The 26,788-nt window shown below is 39.3% G+C and overlaps 2 protein-coding genes and 1 long non-coding RNA gene across 3 annotated transcripts; 2 read left to right on the top strand and 1 right to left on the bottom strand.

Moving 5' to 3' along the window:
• Nucleotides 1-267: 267 nt before the first annotated feature.
• On the bottom strand, nt 268-14,245 carry LOC134665236 (sphingomyelin phosphodiesterase 4). Its single transcript, XM_063522116.1, has 13 exons — nt 14,067-14,245; nt 13,460-13,762; nt 12,301-12,403; nt 11,453-11,663; nt 10,957-11,134; nt 10,208-10,500; nt 7,639-7,825; nt 7,344-7,465; nt 6,884-7,101; nt 6,162-6,292; nt 1,388-1,492; nt 832-954; nt 268-621 (listed from the first exon to the last, which is right to left on the bottom strand). Exons 1-13 carry the CDS (start codon nt 14,082-14,084, stop codon nt 292-294), a joined length of 2,322 nt encoding a protein of 773 aa, XP_063378186.1. The 5' UTR covers nt 14,085-14,245; the 3' UTR covers nt 268-291.
• LOC134665586 (uncharacterized) lies at nt 4,637-5,393 on the top strand. The gene is made up of 3 exons (XR_010098392.1): nt 4,637-4,820; nt 4,993-5,114; nt 5,356-5,393. It is a non-coding gene; the product is annotated as an uncharacterized LOC134665586 (long non-coding RNA).
• Nucleotides 14,246-14,578: 333 nt separating the features above from the next.
• On the top strand, nt 14,579-26,360 carry LOC134665218 (tRNA-dihydrouridine(16/17) synthase [NAD(P)(+)]-like). The gene is made up of 7 exons (XM_063522094.1): nt 14,579-14,872; nt 15,238-15,397; nt 15,832-16,027; nt 23,001-23,249; nt 24,094-24,349; nt 25,160-25,318; nt 26,102-26,360. The coding sequence occupies exons 1-7, from the start codon at nt 14,606-14,608 to the stop codon at nt 26,270-26,272; spliced, it is 1,458 nt and encodes a 485-aa protein (XP_063378164.1). The 5' UTR covers nt 14,579-14,605; the 3' UTR covers nt 26,273-26,360.
• The last annotated feature ends 428 nt before the right edge of the window (nt 26,361-26,788 follow it).

Below are 26,788 nucleotides of genomic sequence, written 5' to 3'. Positions count from 1 at the left end.
AATTGCCACGAGACCGGCCTGGTGCCACGCTTGCGGCGCTTGCCGCTGTCTCCATCGTCGAGATGCACTTGTTACTTTCTAACCTTAATCGTCACACACGTCGTTGTAGGTATAACTGCGTTGCAAACTCTTCAAACTGCTAGAAAGAGCTATGGTGAATATTTAACTTTTTTGACTCAAAACAAATGCGAAAATAAGATCAGATCAGATATGCCTAAGTTGTAGATAAGTTACCAAACTTATCAATAAAAAATAAAACAACGAATTAAAAAAAAGGATTTTATTTCTACACTACACTCTCATGATTCCCAACTTTTTACAAGTCGCCTTCGTTAAAACAAGGCACGCCCACATTATGAACAGTATAAAAATATAAAACACTCCGCTAGCAGAATAGAATATCCTTAGGAACAAATAGCCTACGACGACCCAGAAAACGAAGGCTTGGGAGCCTAGCTTGCGTAGAGATAACCGCGCAGGTAGGTTTTGGCTGACGATGTTTTGATGGTTGGTGGCGTCGCGCGCGTAACTGTGGACGGTGCATGGCTGCTGCAGTATTTCGCGAGCAACGTGCCCCCAGAAGTCATTTCTATTCCAGAGATTGGTGAATTCGTCTTGATACTGAAAACAGAAAACGGAAATCTTACATCTACACCAAACGAGCGAAAGTTCCGTTTCGTGGGAAGGGATATGCCCTTGCCAATGAAATTTAAACCTATGGCGTAATAGACAGAGTTCATTTTGATTTGTTTGAAAATTGAACGTAACAAAATAAATGCAACTTTGGTCCAGGTGGTCCTGCTCCTTAGGGTATGCGTTTTAAATACTCACCACTTCGTTCAGTCTCGAGGCTATCTGATACAACATCCGTACTAATATTGTACTCTCATACGTTGCTATAGGCATGAGGTCTGGGTCGCCCATGTAAGTAATGCTTCTTGACTTGCCGCGTAGCTAAAACAAATAACTCTTGTCAGGGAAAATGTACGGGTATTTGGTATTTGAGATGGCATTAAATCGTTTTTATTAGCTTTAGTACAAAATATTCGTTATTATCTTCGCGATGGATAACCGTATCCCAATAGTTATCTTAAAAGGAAGGCAACAGTCAATTTGTGTAGTTTTCAACCAAAAGGGTAAGGTATGGTATGGTTGTCAGTTGTCAATAAGGCGATATTGCCATAAAGGTTTAATTAGTAATCAACCTTATGACAACCGATAAAATGGTATATACTTAGCTTTTAAATGAAAACGTCACACTTGAACATCTACGGCCTTGTCAAATTTAAAGAAAGTGCCATCGTCGAGAGCGCCATCTCCGATTGATTAGTTTTTAGTTTACCAGCAATTTCTATTGCCTCTACTTTATTTGTGAAAATAATGTTACCTTGTTTGTGATAGATTGCGAGAATTGTGTTTGGTTTGCAAATGATGAGTGTTCCGTGATATCCTCCGCTACTGGATCAAGGGGCACCAACGACGATTCTTGCAACTATAATGAAAAAAAAATTTCACTGGTCAATTTCAGTTCCTTAGTAAAACATAATTTATTATTAAATTTGTTATTATCATTAAAATAAATTGTTATTAAATCTATGGCGAACTTGATCTTAGAAATCGGACAGGCTATACATCAAAGTTCGCTCGTTGGAATATCAAAAACACCACATATTTCAAATTTATAAGTTGAATAATATAATTTTAGATAACTGTGTCTTTATGCTATTAAAATAAGATAAGATAGTATTACTATTATGTAATTAAAACAACAATGAGGGTAAGGGAAGATAAGATTCTGCCAAATATTCTGCCCCGTACCATATGTCAAAGTTGGGGTAAACACAACGCCAGGTAAAGCAAAGATAAGATTTGGCAATTGGCAACCGTCTCAGGGTTGGAGGTGGGGAAGATTAGTCTCTCATGAGCTGTAAATTGCATCGGACGTGTCTATAACCTTCCGTCGTAACTGTATTGTATTAACTCGTTTTTTATTTAAATAAGTTACACGATTCGCGCTCGTCGGAACTTGCGATATATACCTATTCTTTTTTGGGCTTTCATATAAAAATATGTTCCGACCGTGGGAAGATAACAAAAAAGTGTGCGCCGAAAAATCTTTTGATCTAGATGTGAAACAACTTGTAATAAATATGAACAAGAATGTAAAACTCGAAATAGGGCATCGCGGAGCTATTATACGTACGTGGCAACTTACTGGCGTCCCAATAAGGACGATCAAGAGATATGTTAGCAAAAAACAGCCGACCAGAAACAAAAGAAAAGAATTGTTTTCAAAAATTGACAATTCCACTCGTGATCTTATTAACCGGATTTTAGAGGAGTTCTATTCAAAAAATGAGTCGCCCTCAGTTCACAGGATACATGAAGAATTAAATAAAGTTGCCGTCTTCCCGTATGGCCACTCACATTTGACAAAATATTTAAGAGAGACAGGTCTTAACACAACCCCAAGGATCGCGGATCCGCTGGGATTGTTACAAGTGAACGATGACAAGTCAAAGTTCACCGAGACGAAGAAAAAGTGGTCCCCACAGTGTACTCACTGTGGGGACCACTTTTTCAGGGATAACAGTATTCATGAGATTAATCGAAAGCTATATATGGGAGGCCTTGAATGTCCACAAAGAAAGCTTGACCATATGAACGGATCACCTTGTTGGCACGCGGAGTTTCCGGTACGCCGATGGACAATGTGCTTGTGCACTGAACGCAGATATGCAGCAATTTAATTTGACCATATTGAGACTGCAGTGACATTTAAAAATAAAAAATATTAACCTTATATCTTTTATTTTAATTTTAACCTTATAGTCATTTAACATACATACGCCTTTTGTATAATATGAATTATCTCACATGATTTTTTCGGGCTTGGGCCCTTTGAGATAATTCATACTCGTATAGTCATTACTGTCATTAGCCTCAAAACAGGAAATATATAGTCGTTCTTTTGTAGTTGGCCCCGAACGGCTAATCCTTTGTCTATTGATAAGTAAAAAAGGGTCAGTCAGTCATTCATTGGCTTATTGGCACCTGAGCGCGGGCTAGTCGAACACTCAAAAAGCAGTATGAGTACGCTCACAGATAACGCGCCTTTGTTATGCATCTCGATGACACATTTTAGATTGGTTCTATAGCGTTCGACTCGCCGGCACTGTAACCGTAGTATTTTTCTATTTGTTCATTTTGAATCTTATTGCAATCGCCATAGAGTGGTAATTCAATAACCAGTTAAACGGCCCAACTTTTTTTTATGCAGGTAAGTAGCACGTGCGGTTTCACTTACAATGGACAAAAAGTTATCCCTTAGGGGCCAGCTTGAAAGCTAACGACTATAACCACTGAATAAATAATAGTACTAGGTACAGAAGACTCACTCTCTAACAAAACGCGTCTGTTACGATCAGCACAGATATGGCCGCTAGGTGGCGATAGCGCCACGCGCGGCTTATGGCTTTTCCCTTGGCTTATGGCTTTTTTTTATGGGGTGGAAAGGATGTACTTTAGCAAAACGACGAAATCGCGCTCGCGGAGTGAGCCACGCCTGCTATAACCGCAAATAAGCCGCTGGACAGTAAATGCAACACTAGGTGTCCTGCTCTCACATTTCAAAATTCCACATGCAGATATAATAAACATAATAACACTGTCGGATGTCTTTTCCTGGCCTAATCCACTTGTACGAGTACCCGACAAACCAATCCATTGTTTTCCAAGCGATAAGCGCTCGTACTTAACAATTAATATAATGGTTTTGTTAGAATAGACAGGTATAGATTTTGTATCGAAATGTAATTAACACGCGCGTAAATCTTATACCTACATAGAAAAGTAGTGTAATAATAAACAAAATCATAAACATTCAAGTGATAACGTCGGCATTGTCGGCAGTCCTTTCAACATTTTTGTAAAGGTAAAAGTATTGAGAATGCAGTCAATATTAGAGATGCCACGAATATTCGGCAACTATTCGGTCGAATGTTGCCTACTATTCGGCCGAATACCGAATATCTGTTGCACCTACCTAAAATGAAAAATTACACAAAAAAATAACCAAAAACTAGGTATATTTAATATTTAAAATGTATTCTTGGAAAGTACTTTTAAATACGAAGGCACGTTTTTGAGCATTTGTTGATTACAAAATATTTTATTTCTATCATCGGTCTGATTTTATTGACTGTAACTAAATTCATTAATTCTGTTCAACATAAAAAAATATCTTAGCAAACGTTGTGCTTTGTTGGCGAACAGTTTTCATAATAATAAATTGTGACTCAAAATGTTCGCATGTCATGCCGAATATTCGGTCGCCGAATATTCGGTATTCGGCCGAGAGAGGAGCCGAATATTCGGTATTCGGCCAAATTCACTATTCGGGGCATCTCTAGTCAATAGTGGTATTTTAACTTCACACGTGAGGCATAACCGTGAGAAAATGACGATGACGATCCTCTTGCGCTTTCAGTTGCTTCTACACCGGGCAATATTTGCGAGTTGGTAGCCTAGTGGTAATGAGTGCGAACTTCAATGGGTCAAAATCTGGCTCATATTAAATTTATTGCTCATATTACAGGCCACACCCGGTATAGCGGTTACGTTATTTTTGCAGGTTCCCTCAGAGAAACAACAACCAAGAAGAGGGCAGCACCCACGCAGCACTCGACGCGAGTTTCACACAGTACATCGCCGAGAACTTCCCGGCCTACACCTGCATACTACAGCTGGTGCTGCCGCGGTTCATGGTGCTAGATCTGACTTCTTACAAAAATGCCGTCATGCTGTTCCGATTGGGAAAGGTTCGTAACATTGTTCGAAGTCTACACACCATAAAAGTGCATGTTAGCATTGTTAGATTTTCTTTAAAATATCCTGAATTTTATAGTATGCTATGAACAACTCTTAAGTAACATTTGGATACATTACAAAATTTAATAACTATACCTATGGTTCGGTTTTTTTTTGTTACAGGTTTTTTCTCAGCAACATCTAGTTCCAATATTGAAAGGATTAGAAAAGGCGATAATTGAAAATAATTCAGGGTTTTACGCTAGTCCGGAGTCAAGTTTTAACACCTCTGCACTTGATTCAAGGTATGTTGGTAAATTTATTATATAATTTAACGTTTTATAACGTCAATAGAGGCAAAGATCGCGGTACTGTCCCATGTTTTAAGCGTCCCGTAATCTTGGGACAACCAGTTACTTCATAACATAATGTACTGCAAAGCGCCATCTATATCAGCTGTCTCAAACTCAAAGCACGAATTTGTCTTGGACTTGACACGTCTTACACAATCGGTGAATCATGTGTATAATGTTCTTTTTTTTTCAGTTTTTCATATAACGGCATGGCTCTACACAAATGGGTCGGCTCCTCTCTCGGCCGAATACCGAATATTCGGTCGCCGAATATTCGGTATTCGGCCGAGAGAGGAGCCGAATATTCGGTATTCGGCCAAATTCACTATTCGGGGCATCTCTAGTCAATAGTGGTATTTTAACTTCACACGTGAGGCATAACCGTGAGAAAATGACGATGACGATCCTCTTGCGCTTTCAGTTGCTTCTACACCGGGCAATATTTGCGAGTTGGTAGCCTAGTGGTAATGAGTGCGAACTTCAATGGGTCAAAATCTGGCTCATATTACAACGAACTGCAAAAGTGCATACCCACTTTATGAATGGACTTATAAAGGGGGCAATACACTTTTGCAGTTGAATGTATGTACAAATTACTTTTTCGGAACTTGCCTTTTGTACAGGCACCACATGGGATTGTTGTGCCATTTAGGGTTCTTGCTAAATTGGAAATTCTATAGCCTAAGTATTGAACAACCAATTTAGCTAGAACCCTAAATGGCGCAACAATCGCAGAGCGTGATGGTACTAACTACCACTTGATAATTACCAGTCGCTTTTCGGTGAAGGAAAACATCGTAAGGAAACCCGACTTATCCCAATAAGGCCTAGTTTGCCCTCGAGTTAGAAGGTCTGATGGCAGTCGCCTTCTCAAAAACAAGTGCCTACACCTAATCTTGGGATTTGTTGCTGAGCCCAAGCTCCCTTGACGATAGGAAATGATGATCGATTTCACCCGGCTGCTTAATATTATACTCAAACTACTCAAATAAATCATACCCCAAAAATATCAGCAAAGAAGTGCATGGTGGCATTCAGGTAGTTCGGGACCTTTTTGCATTCCTCCAGGGCCTGCGAATCTTCGTCCTCGGGATTCAGCATGAGCCAGTGCTTGAAACTAGCCCACAAACCTGACAAATCAACGTTATTTATATAAATAATAATTAATAATACCATACACCTTTATTATGCCAGTTTTTTTTATTATTAAGATAAGTTTTTAAGTATGTATGTATACGGTATGAACGCTTGAATTTCTTACGATTTTACACAAGTAGGTTCTTTATTTTAATTTGTAGTAGAGCTAAACTTTTGCGTTTTTCGAGCTTCAACCGTGATCTGTTGAACAAAGGTTGATTGTTCTTTATGCAATGTGGTTGGCTCACAAAAATACAGCTATGGTTCTGAGCAAAAAAAAAATTCGCCCGGTTTTTTATCATGGTTCAAATTCATATTATATAACTCAAGATTAGGGTCAAAGCTTGAAAAATCAGAGTTTAGCTATACTATGCTTCCCACGGCAATCAACGAATACCTGGCATATATGTTAGAGACAAACGTGGGAAGGGAGCTACTTTTATGCCGGCTGTACACATAGGTCGAGAAACTCCGAAACAGACCTTCTCGTCTCGACCTTCTCCGATAGGGTCGGTTTTTGCGGCGAGCGGCTCTCGACGATTGTGTACCTACAGCCGGCATTACATGTAATAAATAAAACTAACCTTTATGTTGTTGATTCATTCGTTTTTCGAGCTCTTCTAAATGTTTTTCACTGGCCAATTTGGCCGCATATATCTTTTTAACAAAATCTAATGAATGTTGTTTCTTGTATTCAGTCCATATGGGCTCATACTCGAAATTAGGTGACATGTTCAATTCGGATAAAGCCTGTCTAGCGATAGCGACCCATTTGTGTAGAGCCATGCCGTTATATGAAAAACTGAAAAAAAAAAGAACATTATACACATGATTCACCGATTGTGTAAGACGTGTCAAGTCCAAGACAAATTCGTGCTTTGAGTTTGAGACAGCTGATATAGATGGCGCTTTGCAGTACATTATGTTATGAAGTAACTGGTTGTCCCAAGATTACGGTACGCTTAAAACATGGGACAGTACCGCGATCTTTGCCTCTATTGACGTTATAAAACGTTAAATTATATAATAAATTTACCAACATACCTTGAATCAAGTGCAGAGGTGTTAAAACTTGACTCCGGACTAGCGTAAAACCCTGAATTATTTTCAATTATCGCCTTTTCTAATCCTTTCAATATTGGAACTAGATGTTGCTGAGAAAAAACCTGTAACAAAAAAAAAACCGAACCATAGGTATAGTTATTAAATTTTGTAATGTATCCAAATGTTACTTAAGAGTTGTTCATAGCATACTATAAAATTCAGGATATTTTAAAGAAAATCTAACAATGCTAACATGCACTTTTATGGTGTGTAGACTTCGAACAATGTTACGAACCTTTCCCAATCGGAACAGCATGACGGCATTTTTGTAAGAAGTCAGATCTAGCACCATGAACCGCGGCAGCACCAGCTGTAGTATGCAGGTGTAGGCCGGGAAGTTCTCGGCGATGTACTGTGTGAAACTCGCGTCGAGTGCTGCGTGGGTGCTGCCCTCTTCTTGGTTGTTGTTTCTCTGAGGGAACCTGCAAAAATAACGTAACCGCTATACCGGGTGTGGCCTGTAATATGAGCAATAAATTTAACTGTAGGCTGTACTCTTCATACTGAGCAACATTTGTTCAGCGAGTTTTAAAAATAACTTGTGGTTTGATTTTTAATACACTTTCAAGTTTATTCTAATAGTTAGGGAGGCGAGGTAGCTAAATGGCGTAATTCAACGGCGCCGTCGAGACCTATCAAAATCGAAAGATAAAATAATTTCGAAAAGAAAAGCTCGTATGGCAAAAACCATTTTAGCGGTGGGTTTGGCGTGTACGGTTTTTCAAAAATGTTAAAAAAAACAGTTACTTGAGCATTCTCGAGCGCGTCAGATATTCATACTACGTATGCCCCGAGTGCCTCTGATAACAACGGTATACTAATCTGCCGGTTTGCGTGGTGGGGGTAGGCATATAAAGTAGTCAAAAATGCAAAAAAAAAAATTTACTCGAGCGCGTCAGATTTTCGGAAGGGGTGTTAAGTAGGCCCCAAGGAAGCTTCCTTTAAAAAAACTGACGATTTCGGCGTGACGATAAGTTACGATGAATTTTTGAAAATGCAAAAAAAAAAGTTTTTTTGAAATACTCGAGCGCGTCAGATTTTCATAGTGGAGGTTTATCTCGGTATCCTGAAAGCATATTTTTTTAATCTGACAAAAATTTTGGTGGGTTCTCTTAATCTGACCGATTTTATGATGCTTCAAGTCAAAAAGTTTTAACTTTGGACAAAAATGTAAAGAGACCTTTTTTGTGTAAAATAAAATTACCTTTTTTGTTTATTTAAACTTTTTTTTTGTAAAATGTATCGTTCGCGACTTATATGCCGCAACGCGTTCTTAGGAAGACGAAATGGCTCCTCCACACTTCCGGTCATGCGGAAACCGGCAGATTTTGTATTTTTAGTAAGTTTTAGATTATATTCTTCAAAATAAAAAAATAAAAAATCGCGCTCGAGAATGCCGGATTAACGTTTTTTTTTTACAAGTTCGCGACCCTATAACTCGGCGGCGTCAAGGACTTATCGTCAGATTAGTTAAATTTAGTCTTTAAACACTAAAATCAACCCCCCAATATCTTAATCTGACGCGCTCGAGTATTTCAGACTATCCATTTTTTTTACTAATCTGATCGTCTATCCTAGGCGCGCGTCACTACATATAGAGCTAAATACTTTACAAGGTTGTTCTATTAGGTCTAAGGTATCTCTCATATCTTAAACTGCCACGCTCGAGTATTGCCGAAAATTCCCCTATTCGCCTCCCTAACTATAAGATGCAATGTATTGCGAATTTCTTTATGTTTAAGGCGTGACAAGCAACGTCAATCACAATGATATGGCGTGGCGATGGCGTCCATTGAAGATAATATTTATATTGTATGAAAAATAGGGAGTCTAAATACTTCATAATTTTTAAAAGTTGTTAAACAAAAGTGTCACCGTGTGAGGAGTACAATCTATGTTTTAATTATTTGCTCATGTTACAGGCCACACCCGGTATAATGGAAGTTGTCCATGCCCAAGAGAATGGTCTCTTGAGCAACATAGGCTCTCAATAGTTAAAAATTATTACGCTTTGCGAAAATGTCGTACTTCGTGCTCCTTTTAGCTATAGGCCATGATGTATAGAGATGACATACAGAGCTGGTTAACATGCATGCACTTTATGTCTGGAATAATCTCAACACGAATAATACAACTTAGTAAAACCTACTGTACTTGGGGGTAGGAAATTATACAGTGTGGAAAGATAAGTCGGGCCCTGGAGGGAAACTACCTTAAATCCTTAAGCTGGCTCATTTTACTTAAAGGAGACATTCCTTTATTTTTAAATGAAACAAAACTGCATTCAAAGATTTTCTAAAACTCGCTTGCCTCGCCCGGGACTCGAACTGACTAAAAATTCCAAGAAATAAAAACTCGCAATTTTATTCTACTAGTCGATACAGTTAATGTTAATGATAACATTTCTCAAAGAAACATTAGGTCTTACCATCGTCTGTCGTAAAAAATATCCATAAAATCTAATATTTAGTACTCAAGATTTTTTTAGACAACCCAAATTGAAGAAAAAAAGAAAAATACTTTGAATGCAGGTTTGTTTCTTTTTAAAAATAAAGGAATGTCTCCTTTAAGTAAAATGAGCCAGCTTAAGGATTTAAGGTAGTTTCCCTCCAGGGCCCGACTTATCTTTCCACCCTGTATATATAGACGAAAAAACATGAGCAGGGGCTAGAAAGATTGAAAGCTTTCTTGCATATAGGTACGCAATGTGCCTAAAAAATAAAGCAAAGCCGGACGCGGTATAGTATTATCTGGTTACGTCCTTAAAATAACTTTTTTGACCTTGGTTTATACATATGACATACCTGTCCTGATTGATAGCATTATCCGTATACCTCCACGGCTGTATAAGGCTCAACCATAGCTCCATAACCAGTCTAAACGAAGCATCTAAAGGCCAAGTCGACACCATATGCTTTATATAATGGTAAGCCCGCGCACACATGAGTTGCCGAGCGTACGTCCTTAGGCCGTCCGACCGACATGCCGGGTCGGATAGGTGCTTCGCAGAGAAGGAGTGGATGTGTTTGACTAGAACACGCACTGTGCGGACACGCTCTGGACTGGAATTAGCGTTTATGTAGTTCTTTTGGTACATCTGGAAGGATATACATAAACACAATTGTAGTCAAGGTTCGGAGCAATAAGAACGGCAATAAATACAAGGCGTTCTCAATGTAACCAGTTGGTGGTCACTGGTCACTGGTTGGATGACCCTTTGTGTGAGTTAAACGAAACGCTAAAAGGTTGTTGTTAGGACAACAGTTGTTTGACTGGCAATTGACTTTCGAACTAATTGCTAATCAAATTATTTATCATAGAGTAAATGAACGGCAGAGCGGGTTATGGGCAGGGATTGGTCATGTTGCCCTAATCTCGACCAGATCATCCACTTTGTTGGCTTGAATCTGTCACTTTGGGGCGTCCAAAGAACTTAACATTGGTTTGCCTAATTTTCTAAAAGCTTTAGGAAAGTTAAAACAAATTAGCCCAGGTTGCCTCACAATTATACGACTATGTTTACGTGTCGCCACTGTTGCTTAAAGTAACTTACTTCAATATTTCTTGCGTTAAACTGCTCCACACTCATCCAAACATCAATGAATACTTGCAGCACAGTCTCCGAGCGCCACACTTCGTTCCGCGTCTGGTTTTGTGGCGGTGTGTGTTGATTACTTATCCCGGGCAGGTCTGGTATTATCAAGAGAGATGGGGAATGTTGGCTGAATGGTCTGAAAAAAACATTTTATAACAAGACATAATAAATGCTTCTGTCACTTCATGAAACCAGGTTTGAATTTGAAAAAAATTTTACCATGTAGTTTTTGATACCATATAATATAGTCTTAAGCATTTTTTTCCCTGGCAGAAAAAAAAAAGTTGTGTTTAAGAGGAAATAATATCCAAAGAGTTTAGCAACTGGAAGAAGGTTTGTTTGTTATATAATGTAGTCGAGTTTATACGAATTTCATATAGTCTCCCATTAATTTACTAATAAAAAATACTATAAGCAATTGTACTAATAATGATGGACAACTTCAGGTACCAACCTGTTAGCTGTTTGCAACGGTGCTGCCATATGTACTTTTCCCGAATAGTTTGGTATGTGAGGCAGCACAGGTGCATTAGGGTCAGAAGGTAAGAAGTGCATCAAGTAATCACAGGCCAATGCGAAATATGCACAGTTCTCCCATGAGCTCTTGTTTGGACTGTAGCTCACCAGGTGAAGGGCAAAGTTGAATATATAGAAGTCAAATGGATCTGAATATTTAGGTTAAGGATTTATTGACAAAGTCATACATGTATAGTGTAGACACCCATAAATGAGGTATGTTCAGCATTTCTTAACAATAAAGTACATTAGTATAATATAAAGTACAATTACCTGTTTCTTTTATGAAAACTGTTTCGAGGGATATTTTTTTCCTTAAGCCTTTTTCAGGCCACCCCAATCTACAAGGTTTTCCCGAAAAATCCAAATATATTAAAATTAATCAGCTTTGACAAGTCACATTGGGGCTGTCCATAAATTACGTCATCGATTTTTGAGGATTTTTTACCCCCCCCCCCCCTATAATAATCCAAAAATCATGCTTCAAATGACCCCATTTCCTCCTACTTCATGCTACCGTCATCCGATGTCCAGACCCCCCCCCCCTAATTTGAAATGACGTAATTTATGAATAGCCCCATTTAGCGAAAATGCAATCTAATTTGAACCTTACAATCGGAATGCTAAAGTTGAAATCCTTTTGGTGCATATGTGGTTGATAAATTGTACTATGCCTGTAAAAAGGGTTAACAATGGTTGGCTTCATAATGACTTAAAATTAATGTGTTATAAATAGGGTCTGATTGTGGATGTATTATGACATATGAATATTTGTATAAAGGATACTGAGAGCTAAAGCCACTGCATTGAGTGACTGTTGGTCGGTTGTCAGCATGTCCATGTAGAACTGCGGACACCTTCCCCTTTCTAATGTCATCTGCAACTCCATCTGAAATTGATACAGGTTAAAAAGATTCTTGAGTGACCACTTGGCAGTTTAAAACAATTCAAGTGTGTAGTAGTCAGATTGGCTAAATAATTAATAAAAATAAATATTTGGGACATCTTACACAAAACTAAGCATAGCTGGTACTATAGGTACTAGGCGACAATATAAATATACTTATATAGATAAATACATAGAAAACAACCATGACTCAGGAACAAATATCTGTGTTCATCACACAAATAAATGGCCTTACCGGGTTTCGAACCCAGAAACATCGGCTTTGCAAGCAGGGTAGACCAGACCGGTTGTCAAACATACTTAAATTAAAATTAAAGTAAATCAAAAAGAGTTTTATAATTTATAACATTATATTCTAATTAAATAGGATTGGCAAGGATCTGTTGCTAATTCCAAACTCCACTATAGCTTTAAAAGGATAGGAGGAGTGGACTGGCCCACGAAAGCAAGAGACCGTGGAACCTTGAAGGACTTGGAGGAGGCCTATGTCGGAAGACAAGCTGAAGTTGTCGATGGGACTTAGAAAATAGTGAATAGTAATATATAATATTGAAAAATAAGGTATATTTTTAAGTAGATAAGTATTAATGTTAATACTTCATAATAAAGGCTATTTTTATTGAGGAGGGATGAAAGTCATGTGACGAGAAAGGTATTACGAATGAATGTGGAGGGAAGTACGAGGAAAGGAAAACCGAGGAAAAAGTGGATGGACTGTGTCAGAGATGATATGAAACGAATGCAAGTGAATGATGAAATGACGGGCGACAGAGAGGTGTGGAAGAGAAAGACATGCTGCGCCGACCCCAAGTGAATGGGACAAGGGCAAGAGAATGATGAATAAAGGCTATTTTTATTTATTTATTTATTTTATTACTATAGCTTTAATCTCTAACCACCCAGACGTTAAAACTAGGATGGAACAGAAGACCTTTTCATAGGTCCCTGGGCGGCAAGAGGTTATGTATGATTTTGTATGGTGTACAATTGTGTGTTTTTCATTATCCATTAAAATACAATAAGTTACAAATGACTTACCGGCAGAGAACTTAATGGCAGGTTGTACTTCAACTGAGGATCCAGCAACAGCTTATAGCACAGCCTGAACATGGGGCCCTGAGGCTCCAAGAAGCTAATCAACAGCTCATATTCATATCTATCAGTGTCCCACGACACAGAGCGCAATCCCCAGCCATTTGAGAAAGAGGAAGCGAATATGTTGTTGATAAGCTGAGGGAATATTGCTTGCAAGTCTTTGCTGGGACTTGATTGGTCTATTATTGTTGTTAGTGCTCTCAGTTTATCCAGCAGTGGGTAGTTTAGGCAGGTGTAGAACCTGGTCTGCAACAAATGATAGTAAAATTAGTGTAAAAGGCTTTTCACATCTTAAAAATTATAGTTAGTTTTGCTGGACATTTTTCGCAAATTAAAAATTATGAGTACATCCAAAACAGATGCTATAACCACTTTGCAGTTAAATCTACTAACCAAGTTTAAAGTAAGTATTGAATTACTTTACATTATATCATTGTTTTTCCACTACTTATTTTGAGATTGTAGGTTATAAAAATGTAAGTTTCCGTATTATAATATGATGTTGTATATTTTAACAATGATTAATAATCATTGATTATGAACAACTCACCATAATGTCGAGAGCCATGGTTAAAAGTTTTCATATAACACCCTTTTATTTTATAAGCAGCTTAATTCATGCTATTTCTAAGTTTGTTTATAATTATTAACTACATTAAAATACAAAAGAAACAAGGTATTCGCCGTTACCGCAGCCGGCGCTTGCACAAAATTTTGACATATAGTTAAAGTTCCATTATAAATTCAGAAATACACGATCGGACCTTTGATCGGACCGCTCATCGGATCGAAAAAGAAGGCATTGGACGTACAAAAATTAAGCTACGGCTTATATCAAAATAATTACGTTATTGTAAGAAACTATTTCAAAATCTTCTTTTGATGTAGGATAAATTTCACTGAAAAAAGAAATGAAGTAATTTCTCTTACTCTATCAAGTAGTGTATTTGCGACCTTATCGAACGATTTGGCAGTTCGATCGTGTGTTAAAGCTTTAATAAAACTTTGACATGCACGTCATGTCAATAGTGTCAATGTCAAATTTGTCCAAACACTCCAAATATTGCCAAGAGTTCGCTCACATGGTGCATGCTGTGTCTATTTACTATTTGCACATTTTCAGTTTTAAACGTATTAATAATGTCGAACGATTGGTATGAATCAATAGAACGCCCACGTTTTGTGGTTGCCCCTATGGTAGATGCTAGTGAATTAGCTTGGAGGCTACTGTGTCGTCGTCACGGCGCACAGTTGTGTTACACTCCAATGTTCCACAGTAATATTTTCACAAAGGACCCTAAATACAGAAGGGACAGTTTACAAACATGTAATGAAGATAGACCTTTGATTGTACAGGTAGGTTATTTATGTTGTGTGCGTTTTTACCTCCTGATAAAAGAGTGATAAAGCCATTCATTAGCGCCGTCAGAATGTCTATCAGGGAAGTGCATCTGGGTCTACAGATTATACTATGTATTACCTAATAAAACCGAGCCAAATTACAACTTACACTATTACACTATAGAATTTCCAAAATGCCCCTCATTTTAGTAATTAGCTAAATATTTTGTACATAAATGCATGTTCCTCAATTTGGATTTTCATATGGAATTAGGTTTTTGTAATAATTATTATTTACACCATTATTCAATAGAGTATGGTCATGGATTAGTGTAAAACTGTGTAAAAAAATTTCATTTCATGATCTTTTATGTCAACAGTTTTGTGGCAATAACCCTGAAACCATGGCTGTAGCAGCAAAGCTAGCAGAAAACTACTGTGATGCCATAGACATAAACCTGGGATGTCCTCAAGCCATTGCTAAAAGAGGAAGATATGGCTCCTTTCTCCAGGATGAATGGGAATTATTGAAAAATATTGGTAACTATTACAAGTACAAACAATAAATATATTATATACTTCTACTGCTGGGCAAAGTGGGACACTAAAGGGTAATAAAAAAAAAATACTTTTACTGTTATTATGAGATTCCTGTTACATGTTTTGTTTCATATGCTAAATATAAAATATATCAATGTTTGTACATAAATAATTCAGTTTGTAAATTTTTACTATAGGAAAATGGTAAAATTAAGAATTAGTTTCCTTACAAGGCAATTCTTTGCTAACTTATAGTCTGGCAAACCAAATTTGTCAGTAAAATAGGAACAAAAAAACTATACTCATGCCTGTCTTTTGGGTACTAGTACCAGCGTAAGACAAAGACAGACGATTCTCTGTCTATGTTTGAAAGCAGACAGTCCCTGGCCAAACTATACATTGTTTGAATGTAACTAATTTACATGTGATTTCAGTTCAAGCCATGTCAAAAGCAGTGTCAGTGCCAATAACATGCAAGGTGAGAATATTTGAAAGTGTTGAAAAATCTGTAGAGTATGCATTGATGTTGCAAAATGCTGGCTGCAAGCTGCTCACAGTTCACGGCAGGACCCGAGAGCAAAAAGGGCCCCTCACAGGAATTGCCAGTTGGGAGCATATCAAAGCTGTTAGGTTTGTATTCTGACTTTCTGACTAAAAGTCTTGTTTCCATAGTCCAGCTTGCTAACCTGCAAGAGTGTGAACCAGACAGATAAAATTATATAAGCAGCAAATACTACCTATACTATACTCTTCCCGGACTGCAATTATGTATTACTAAATACAGGACTTAAACAGTAATTCTGCTCATTAGAAGTAATAAAACCTCCTAGGCCCAGCCATACAAATGAAAAATCCAGAATTTGTCACTGTTCCGTACGAGACCCACAGCGACATCTCTGGTCGGAGCGACTCAGTTGCGTATGTCGCGTCACACATATCGCGGCCAATACGGAGCTCTATATACGCCTTCGTCACCCTACGTCACGACATATTGTCCCCCTCTACCCCAATATCCTCGAATAATGGACACGTAGATTAAGCTTTTAGAATTATAAGAGTAAGCACGTTAAAATTTCGGATTTTTATTTCACCATCCAAGAAAAGGTCGAACTCTCAAAAATACGCAGCGCCTAGTCACGAACATATTGATCCTTCTTCGCCAAATATAATCAACGGTTTCTTCGCCAATCGTTGAGTACGAATTGAGAGGCCATTGAGAAGCAGCACCTTTGGAAGAGAAAGCGCATCGACATTTCTTCTTGGACGGAAGGCGCGTATGCAGCACGAAGACACCCAAGGACGCGCAAATTTGGGAAACTGCGGATAGCTGTAGGACGAGAACTGGACATCCAACGATTTTAAACGCGCATATTTCGGTACGGACATCCAGCCACCCTATACCTAACCCCCTTTGTCTTCAGTTGCTTAATACCGTGCTTAATCAATTCCAGTGAGCCCGTGACGAGTAATTATTGCGTGACCGGTATTGGGACTCCTTTTCGCCGCTACCTACACAACGCGGAGTTGCATCAGGGTCCAAAGTCCACACGTGAGTACTCCAGCTTTCTATACTAAACCTAACCAAAATGGGACTGGGTGATACTGTAGTACCAAATACTAGCAAATCACGCGATAAATCGCCAGCTAGGGTGATCTGTGATGCCGCGATTGAACCTCAAGTTCGCGAATTGGTCAAAAAACGTGGCATTATAAAGGCTAGACTCACAAAGTTCGCAACCCACATTCAAAGCTGTAGCGATAATTTAGACGCTTTAACTGAGCCTTGTAGAATAAATTTAAAACTACGCATACAAGGAGCAGAGACCCTGTACACTGAATTTAACGATATTCAAACTCAAATCGAAGCGAATGTGTTCGAATCGAATCTCGATGACCAGTTAACGCAACGAGAACAGTTTGAGGATAGTTATTTCACTGCGCAGGCCCTCGCCGAGTCTATTTTAAGTCAATTTAATAGTACAGCAAATAAAAGTCCCACTGTTTCGCAAAACACAACAATGAAGGCAATTAAGCTGCCAGTTTTATCACTTCCCTCTTTTGACGGCACGTATGAAAACTGGCTCGCATTTAGAGATATTTACCTATCACTAGTTCACAATTCGAAGGATCTCTGTGACATCCAAAGGTTCCACTACCTAAAATCATCGCTGACTGGTAGTGCTTTGTTAGTAATAGAAGCGCTCGAACTAACGTCAAGTAACTACGCGGTGGCATGGGATCTCCTTCTTAATCGCTACAATAACAATAGGTTATTAATCCACAATCACGTCAAGGCACTATTTACGCTTCAGTCGCTGCCTAAAGAATCGCACATACTTATTAGAAAGTTAATTGACACAACACTAAAAAATTTACGCGCTTTGAAAGTCCTAGGCGAACCTATATCGTCATGGGACACTCTGATCATTTACATCTTGGTGTCAAAGCTCGATAAAACCACTGAACGCGAGTGGGAACAACATAAAAGTAGCCTTACGAGTGGCGACACTCAGATGAAGATTAAATTGGATGATTTATTTCAATTTTTAAGAAACCGTGCAGATATGTTAGAAACATTGCAGGCATCACATTCACAAAGTACGAGTATACGCGATAAGCACGAAGTGAACAAAAAACATATCACTCCTAGCTCCACTCATAACTACAACAATAACAAAGTGCACTGCAATGTTTCTACCAACAGCAAACCACAAAAATCACAGCAAAAACCAAAATTCCCGTGCCCTATGTGTAAAATGAATCATCCACTTTATTCCTGTGTCAAATTTCTTGATACTAACTACGAATCTAAACTTAAGTTTGTTGCCGACAACAAGTTATGCACTAACTGCCTACGAGCGGGTCATTCCGTGGAGTCATGCGTATTCGGCCCGTGTCGCAAGTGTAATAATAAACATAATTCAATTATCCATCCTCCTAGTGATGAGTGCACTCGCGTCCCTGCCCCCGCTGACGTCACGGCCCCCGCTGCATCCACTTCGGCCGCCGCTGCATCTAGTTCGGCCGCCGCCGTGTCGGTCAATGTGCATTGTCAGCGAATTCCTTCGCAGCCGCCGGCCTTGATGCCGGTCTTGTTGTCAACTGCGCTTATCGACGTGATTGATAAAAATAATAAACCGCATACTGTTATCGCTCTTATTGATAACGGCTCTCAACGATCCTTTATAAAAGAATCCTTACGTGATTTATTAGGCACACAATTAGTACAGTCCACTCACGAAATAAGCGGTGTAGGTCGTACTGTGACGCAGTGTACGCAAACCTGCAGTGTCCAAATAAAATCGCGCATTAGCGACTACACAACAAATTTACATTGTTTTGTTTTATCGGAAATAAACACATCAATGCCAGTTGTATATGAACATTGCGCAAAATTCGATTTTCCAGATAATATACAACTGGCAGATCCGCAATTTTTAGAATACAACGATTTCGATATTTTAATAGGTGGTGAAAAGTTTTGGGATTTGTTTACAATGGAAAAATTAAAATTACGTAACGGTCCTTACCTATTAAACACCGAATTTGGATGGGTAGTAGCAGGTCCTGTCAATTTAAACGCACGCATTGAAGGCCAGCACATCCAATGTAATTTTACGCAAACAACAGATTCGCTATTACGGCGGTTCTGGGAGATTGAGGAGGTACCTACCACTCGGGACGCATGGTCTGACGAGGAGAAGGCTTGCGAGGAGCATTTCGTTCGCACCACTACGCGCGACAGCGAAGGAAGGTTCTGTGTTAGCATGCCACTCAAACAGCCACCCGAAGTGCTAGGAGAAACTTATCCTCAAGCCGAACGTCGTTTGCTGGCGCTGGAAAAACGATTACAGCGTTCAGAAACGTGCAAAAAATTATATACTGACTTTATGCATGAATACCTCGATTTAGGGCACATGAGTAAAGTTACGTCATATAACTCACCGCATTTCTTCTTGCCACATCATGGAGTTTTTCGCGAATCCACAACTACACGCTTAAGAGCAGTCTTTGATGCTAGTGCGGCATCTAGTAGTGGTACATCACTGAACGATCTTCAAATGGTAGGTCCCGCGATCCAGGGCGACCTTCTGTCGATTCTTTTACGCTTTAGGCAGCATCGTTACGTGGCATGCGCGGACGTAGCTAAAATGTATCGTCAGGTACTGATGGCAGAAAATCAACGCGACCTTCAGCTGATCCTTTGGCGCGACAGCCCCGACGAACCGATTCAAATTTATCGTTTAAATCGTGTCACTTACGGTATGGCGTCGGCGGCTTTCTTAAGTGTCCGTTGTTTAAAACAGTTAGCCACTGAATGCACCGATCCCGACGTTAAAAGAATAATTAACGAAGATTTTTACGTAGACGACATGATAACTGGGTCACAGGATAAACTTGAATTGTTACGATTATGCAATGAAACCGCGCGAACATTGCAATCAGGTTGTTTTCCGTTACGAAAGTGGGTATTTAACTTTAGCGAGCCGTCTTTAGAGTCTAATTTCGCACTGCTGTCTGACGCGCAAACTAAACTAACGTTCGATAAAGACTGCAATTCAAAGACATTGGGCATAGGTTGGAATAATTACTATGATCAATTTTATTTTAACTCGCAACTTGATTTGATGAAACCTAATGATAAAGTAACTAAGCGTATTATTTTATCACATATCTCGCAAATTTATGACCCTTTAGGTTTATTAAGTCCAACCATTATGCTAGCCAAGGTCTTACTCAAGCGTTTATGGCTGCTTAAACTTGACTGGGACGACGAAGTCCCTTCTGACGTCATGCGCACCTGGAATGATTTTACTAAATCATTAACACTGGCCATAAGTACTATCCGTGTGCCGCGTTATGTAATGGGTAGCAGTAATTATACGCGCATAGAAATGCATATCTTTACAGACGCGTCACAGGTGGCTTATGGCACTTGCATTTATATTCGCACAATAAATGATGATGATGAAGTATGCTCACGATTATTATGTTCGAAAGGAAAATTATCTCCCATTAAAGTCCTAAGTACGCCCCGCTTAGAACTTTGCAGTGCACTTCTAGGCGCTAAATTATATGACAAGGTCATAAATAGTCTTCACTGCAAATTTGATGACGTCGTATTCTACTCTGATTCGACTTGCGTTTTAGGGTGGTTGCGCATGGCACCTAATTTATTAAAGACTTTCGTGCAGAATCGGGTCACTGAGATCCATGAACTGACCAAAGGGCTTCCATGGCGCCACGTCAGCGGTAAAGTTAATCCGGCTGACTTAGTTTCGAGAGGCGTTCGATTGGAAGACCTAGCTGGATCCAGTTTATGGTGGGAAGGACCTGAATTTCTGCAGGATGTTAACTTTGACCCTAAAAACATGCCAAAATTACCGAGTTCGAATGATACGCATGACATACTTCCGGAGGTCAAATCTAACGTAGAATTAGCGCTTACCGCTACCACTGAAGCGTCATTATCATTATTCCCTTTCGAACGGTTTTCTCAGTTCTCGCGCATGATACGCGCCGCATCTTACGTTTTACGCTTTATTCACAACGCGCGCAATAAAAATAATAAGCGTGCGGGCAGTATTAGCGTCGAGGAACTGCGGGAATCAACGAATTTATTAGTCAGGCTGTCTCAACTTGAATCGTTTCCAGATGAGTACAAGCTATTGACTAATAAACAAACAATTAAAACCAAGCATAATTTAAGTAAATTAAATTTGTTTATTGATGAAGATCGTGTCATGCGAGTCGGCGGTCGCATCGGTTATTCGCAATACTTTGCTTATGAAAAAAAGCACCCGATACTAATAACAAGCAAACATCACTTTACGCTTTTATTATTTCGCCACGAACATAAGAAACTTCTACACGCTGCGCCTCAAGCCCTTCTTTTCGAACTGCATGATGCTTGGTGGCCACTAGGTGGTAGGAATCTTGCGCGAAAAATCTTTTATGATTGTATTGTTTGCAAGCGATTAAGAGGGAAAACCCTTACTCCTTTCATGGGAAATTTACCCGAGGAGAGAATTACGCCTACATATCCCTTCTTAACTTGTGGTGTGGACTATGCAGGGCCAGTTTTCATATTAAACCGCAAAGGCAGAGGTGCTCAAACTGTTAAAGCATATATTTGTTTGTTTGTATGTTTTGTTACGCGAGCCATCCACTTAGAGCTCGTCAGTGATCTGACCACCGATGCTTACCTTCTAGCTCTCAAACGCTTTATAGCTAGACGCGGCAAGCCTACCGAAATATTTTCGGATAATGGCAGGAACTTTGTGGGTTTAATGCACGATTTTGCCAGGTTTTTGACCCAATGTAGTCCCGACATCATAGATTACGCTACTAGTAGTAATATTAAATTTCATTTTATTCCACCTTACGCGCCCCATTTTGGTTCCCTATGGGAGGCTGGAGTAAAATCGTGTAAATTTCATATACGCCGTGTTATTGGAAACGCTCACCTCACTTTCGAGGAATTTAGCACGGCGTTAAGCCAAATTGAAGCCGTCCTCAATTCCCGTCCTTTGTACGCCATGTCATCGGATCCGCACGACTTCCTTCCTCTGAGCCCTGCGCACTTTCTTGTCGGTCGCACTTTGACATCGCCCGCCTCAGAGGACCTTCAGCACGCGCCTGCTCATCGACTCAACCGGTACCAGATGGTGGAGAAGATACGGCAGCATTTCTGGACCCGATGGTCCAAGGAGTACGTCTCCGAATTACAGACGCGATCCAAGTGGAGGAGCCACTGCGAAGACCTGAAGCCGAACACACTAGTTCTCATAAAAGACGACAATCTGCCTCCGCTAAAATGGCATCTAGGACGCGTCGTCAAGACTATCCCTGGGCGAGACGGAGTGTCAAGAGTGGCAGACATCCACACCGCATCTGGCATCATAAGACGCGCCTACACCAAAATCTGCCCCTTGGTGTCTCAGCCTGATGAAGAGAGGAGAGAAGACCAAGAATCCTCTTGAAAGCCAGATCTTTCAAGGCCGGGGGCATGTTCCGTACGAGACCCACAGCGACATCTCTGGTCGGAGCGACTCAGTTGCGTATGTCGCGTCACACATATCGCGGCCAATACGGAGCTCTATATACGCCTTCGTCACCCTACGTCACGACATATTGTCCCCCTCTACCCCAATATCCTCGAATAATGGACACGTAGATTAAGCTTTTAGAATTATAAGAGTAAGCACGTTAAAATTTCGGATTTTTATTTCACCATCCAAGAAAAGGTCGAACTCTCAAAAATACGCAGCGCCTAATAGTCACGAACAGTCACTGAAATTGGAACCTATGTGCCAGGGAATAGAGTTGATTTTGGTATTGTTTGAAAATTGAATGAAAACAAATGGGACTATTCCAATTGAATATGATTTAAATTTAATAAATAAGTACTATAGGTAGGACCTTGGGCCTTAGGAGGTTAATTTAAATTTAAATTAATTTAGGTTTTGCTTAAGATTGCTCTTGGTACGTTTATATTTTATTTTATTGACCCTAATGGGTATATTTGTCTTAATCTTATGACACTAATGAAAATTTTGTTGTAAAATGTGTAGGTACTTCATTTAGCATTTTTTTGTTTAAGGGATGCAGTATCAGTCCCCATGTTAGCAAATGGTAACATTCAATGCTTAGAAGATGTATACAGGTGTATAGAGTACACTAATGTTGACGGCGTCATGAGTGCAGAGGGCATCCTTACAAACCCGGCCCTCTTTAGTGGCATCAATTCTGTCACTTGGGAAATGGCAGAGGAATACCTTGATTTGGTAGAGCAATACCCTTGCCCATCATCTTATATTAGAGGACACTTGTTTAAAATATTTCATAAAATGTAAGTTGGAAATATCACAATCATACATTTCATGTAATTATGGATTGTCATTTAAATTGAAAGTAGCACACTTACCCAACTTAATATTTATTTACTCCTTTATTCATATTTCATTCTCATATATTTTGATTGATTCAACCTAACACATATAACACCATGTAGTGAACTGAGACAACCATGGAATGTCTGCTTGACTATAGTTTTTAGCATTAGAAAGATCTTGCAAGAAGGTAAGCGATCTTGACATGTCTTTTAATTGAAAAACGCTATTTAAAAATCAAAAACTATTACTTATGAAAGCAGAGGAATATAAATGATCGTATTAGATTCATAATTGTATTGTTACATATTTGCCGTAACTCATTTTTAAAATGTGTTTTTCAATTAAAAGACGTCAAGATTGTTTCCCTTATTTCTAATGCTAAAAAAAACGAAGTATAATGTGAACAACTTCTAAGATAGCAGTCTTTATTATCTACTCTAAATTCTTTGTTTTGCATGATCAAGTTTTATAAGGTACTACATATAATTATACTTCTAGCCGAGTCCACACAGAACGAGGATACGCGCGCACAAAACGGCCACTGTAGACGTGCCTCGCTCGCGCCGCCTCGGCGTTGTGTGCGAGGAAATTGCCTTGCGCGTATGCCCGCTCTATGTGGACCCCGGCTTTTAACAAACATAACCCTACCTTCAGGAGAAGAGCGTATTCTCATCTCAAAACCGGCAACGCAACAACTCTAGTGTTGCGGGTGTCCATGGGCGTTGGTAGTCGCTTACGATCAGCTAATTTATCTGCTAGTTTGCTATATCTATAAAATAAACTTGCATTTTCTGATTGCAGTTTTACGATAGAAGACAATAATGATGACAGACAACTATTGGCCACTGCTCAGAACCTCCAAGAGTTTAAACAAGTGTGTACAAATATTAAATGTAAATATTTAAATTACCACGAGGGTACGGAATTATTAGAAGAAAATGAAGCAGTAACCAGGATAGGCTTTAACTTAATATTACCTCCATGGATATGCCAACCTTATGTAAGGATGTCACCAGAAGAACATACACAGAAAATGGAGAATTTATGCAGAAATCAGGTAAATGGGCTTAGCGGCTTTTAACAACGTCATAAATACTCTTGTAGATAAAATATGTACTTACTTAGTACTTATTTGGTTGGCGCAATGACCCAAAATGAGTCTTGGCCTCCAACACAAGAGCACGCCACTTTGATCGGTCCAGAGTCGTATCCCGCCAGCTTTCGCCGACGCTCAGCTCACGGAGATCTGCCTCCACTCTATCTGCCCAACGGTAGGTATACAGGACGACCAGCAGGACGGCGCCTAAGTAGTTGGTCGACCCAAGTAGGCCGTTTTGGCTGCCCGATCTTCACCCATCCTTTCGAGGTGGCCAAGCCAGCGGAGACGATGGTAGATAAAATATAAAAAAATCTCAATTCTAGAAATTACTAGCTTCTATAGAATTGATCTTTTCTAAATGCTTTAACCCTTTGAATGCCGCTCCTATCGTGAGGGGCGCATCACGAACTTTGTCAAAATGCGCAGGTTGGCATTGGGCTGTAGCCGCGCGTGTTAGTTGACGTCTTCGGCAGTCAAAGGGTTAATAAGTCTGTTTTATTCCCATTAGTCCCCGCCCCAACTGGCCCCGCCATATATGAGTATGAGGCACATGAATGCACCTATTCCCATCTGTGCCCTTCGGGGATAAATGGGAATATATATCATAAAACTTTATTGTTAAGGGTGGTATTCCACCTGTCCGATTTCTTTGTCCAATGTAATTGCGTGTTACTCTCTTATTAAGCAAAATGTGAGGAAATTGGATAGGTTGAATACCATCTTAACGTATTGACCACTTTGAATATTTACAATCCATAATTTTTTCAGGACAGTGATAACCAATGTAAAAGAAATCACGAAGATACAGATGGAAACACAATATCACGGAAGAAAATGAAGAAGCTCCGCCGTGTCACGAGGAGACCCGGGAAGCCTCAACCGAGGAGCGGCGAGATTTGTATGAACGACAAATGCCCCAACCCTCTTGTAAGTATTTTGTATTATTCCCAATCTAGAATAAGTCAAATCTAGTCTAAACACCAATAATGGTTGTTGCGTATCCTTTTTGGAAACCTGTTAAAAATGTACTTCATTATTTTTTGAGACCTAGTAAAATAACCGATTTGCAAGACCCCATAAGTGTTCCATGAACAAAGTTTTGTACGGAACCTTAAAAAGTAGCTATATTCACAGAATAAACAATAGTACTAGGTACAGAAGACTCACTCTAACAAAACGCGTCTATGCCCACTAACGCAGATATGGCCACGCGCGGCTTATGGCTTTCCTCAAAATTGGTGTGGAACGGATGTACTTTTAGCTACCTGTAGCAAAACGACGAAATCGCGGAGTGAGCCACGCCTGCTAGGTATAACTATGAGCTATGCCACCCTAGCAACAAAAACAAATAATTTGACATTTGATCAAAGTCGGGTAAGAAGTATCGAGGCTATGATGGAACAAACACCCAACCCATCATGAAGCTTTGTTGTATGGTAAAATAAACTTTAATACGTCTCACGGAGGTACAGTCCTCATCAGAAATATTGGAGCGGCCAAGGTGCTCATGAATATTTGAACACACCTCTATTGTCAAAGCGATAAGCCCCCTCCACACTCGTAGTTGTTCCATGGACCATGTGCGCAAACATCGCCGTATGCGTATGACACGCATAAAATATATGTGGCAACGTCTTAATCAGCGCCATCTAGAGGTAGTTTTTATTAAGACGGCAAGTTTTATTTGAATTAATTTACATTATTTTTCAGGGTGGTAAATGTGGTTATAAACTCTGTAAGAAGTGCTGTAAAAACAAATGTTACGAAGAGAACCTCGACTGCATGGGGCACAGGATTCATGTCAAAACAAGACGAGAAATGGCCAGGAAACATGCCAAAGAAAATATTGATGCTACAGAAAATAATGTTGGGACTTTATAGATTTTTTGTTACGTGAATTGTATCATATTTATAAATGTAAGTGAAAATTTATGTTATATTTATATTACATTTTATGTTCAATTAAAAATATGGCAGTTTCATTTAGGCTCATTAGGATCCTTGACTGAACTTGATTTTCCATATTAAGTTTGTCCGGGGCGGTTAATTTCGGAAATTCTGCACTATACATATATTTCATTAGGGGTATCATCAAGTTGCGCGCGTAAAAGATCCAAATTTAAGGTATTGTATCGTCAGCAGCAGAAGTAGGTATGCGGGGGAGATGTCTTGACTATTAGGTAAGGATGGTGTTTAGCAAAAATGTGTCAACCCACATTCATTTCGCAATAAAATGTCAACTTTAAGCATCATTGTTTTGAGTTGACATCTTATTGCGTAATTAATGTGGGTTGACAAATTATTGCTGAACACCATCCGTATATGAATCCAGGAGCCTGTGCAGATCATTATAAATACCTTGCCTGCTTTTCTACTTACATTACATATGAAGCTGAC

The sequence above is a fragment of the Cydia fagiglandana genome, chromosome 6 (genome assembly GCF_963556715.1).
Source record: "Cydia fagiglandana chromosome 6, ilCydFagi1.1, whole genome shotgun sequence".
NCBI classification, from domain to species: Eukaryota; Metazoa; Arthropoda; class Insecta; order Lepidoptera; family Tortricidae; genus Cydia; species Cydia fagiglandana.
Note: the sequence above shows the minus strand (reverse complement) of the source record. Positions and strands in the feature narration are given on the sequence as shown.

What these genes read in the sequence shown, in the direction of transcription:
- LOC134665236 (XM_063522116.1), bottom strand. An exon ending in ACCTCTGCACTTGATTCAAG is followed by an intron (nt 7,102 to 7,343) that starts GTATGTTGGTAA and finishes TTTTTTTTTCAG; the next exon opens with TTTTTCATATAACGGCATGG. An exon ending in CCTCGAGACTGAACGAAGTG is followed by an intron (nt 622 to 831) that starts GTGAGTATTTAA and finishes TTCTGTTTTCAG; the next exon opens with TATCAAGACGAATTCACCAA.
- LOC134665218 (XM_063522094.1), top strand. Translation starts at nt 14,606, where the DNA reads ATGCTGTGTCTATTTACTATTTGCACATTTTCAGTTTTAAACGTATTA. An exon ending in GAGCATATCAAAGCTGTTAG is followed by an intron (nt 16,028 to 23,000) that starts GTTTGTATTCTG and finishes TTTTTGTTTAAG; the next exon opens with GGATGCAGTATCAGTCCCCA. An exon ending in AGAATTTATGCAGAAATCAG is followed by an intron (nt 24,350 to 25,159) that starts GTAAATGGGCTT and finishes TAATTTTTTCAG; the next exon opens with GACAGTGATAACCAATGTAA.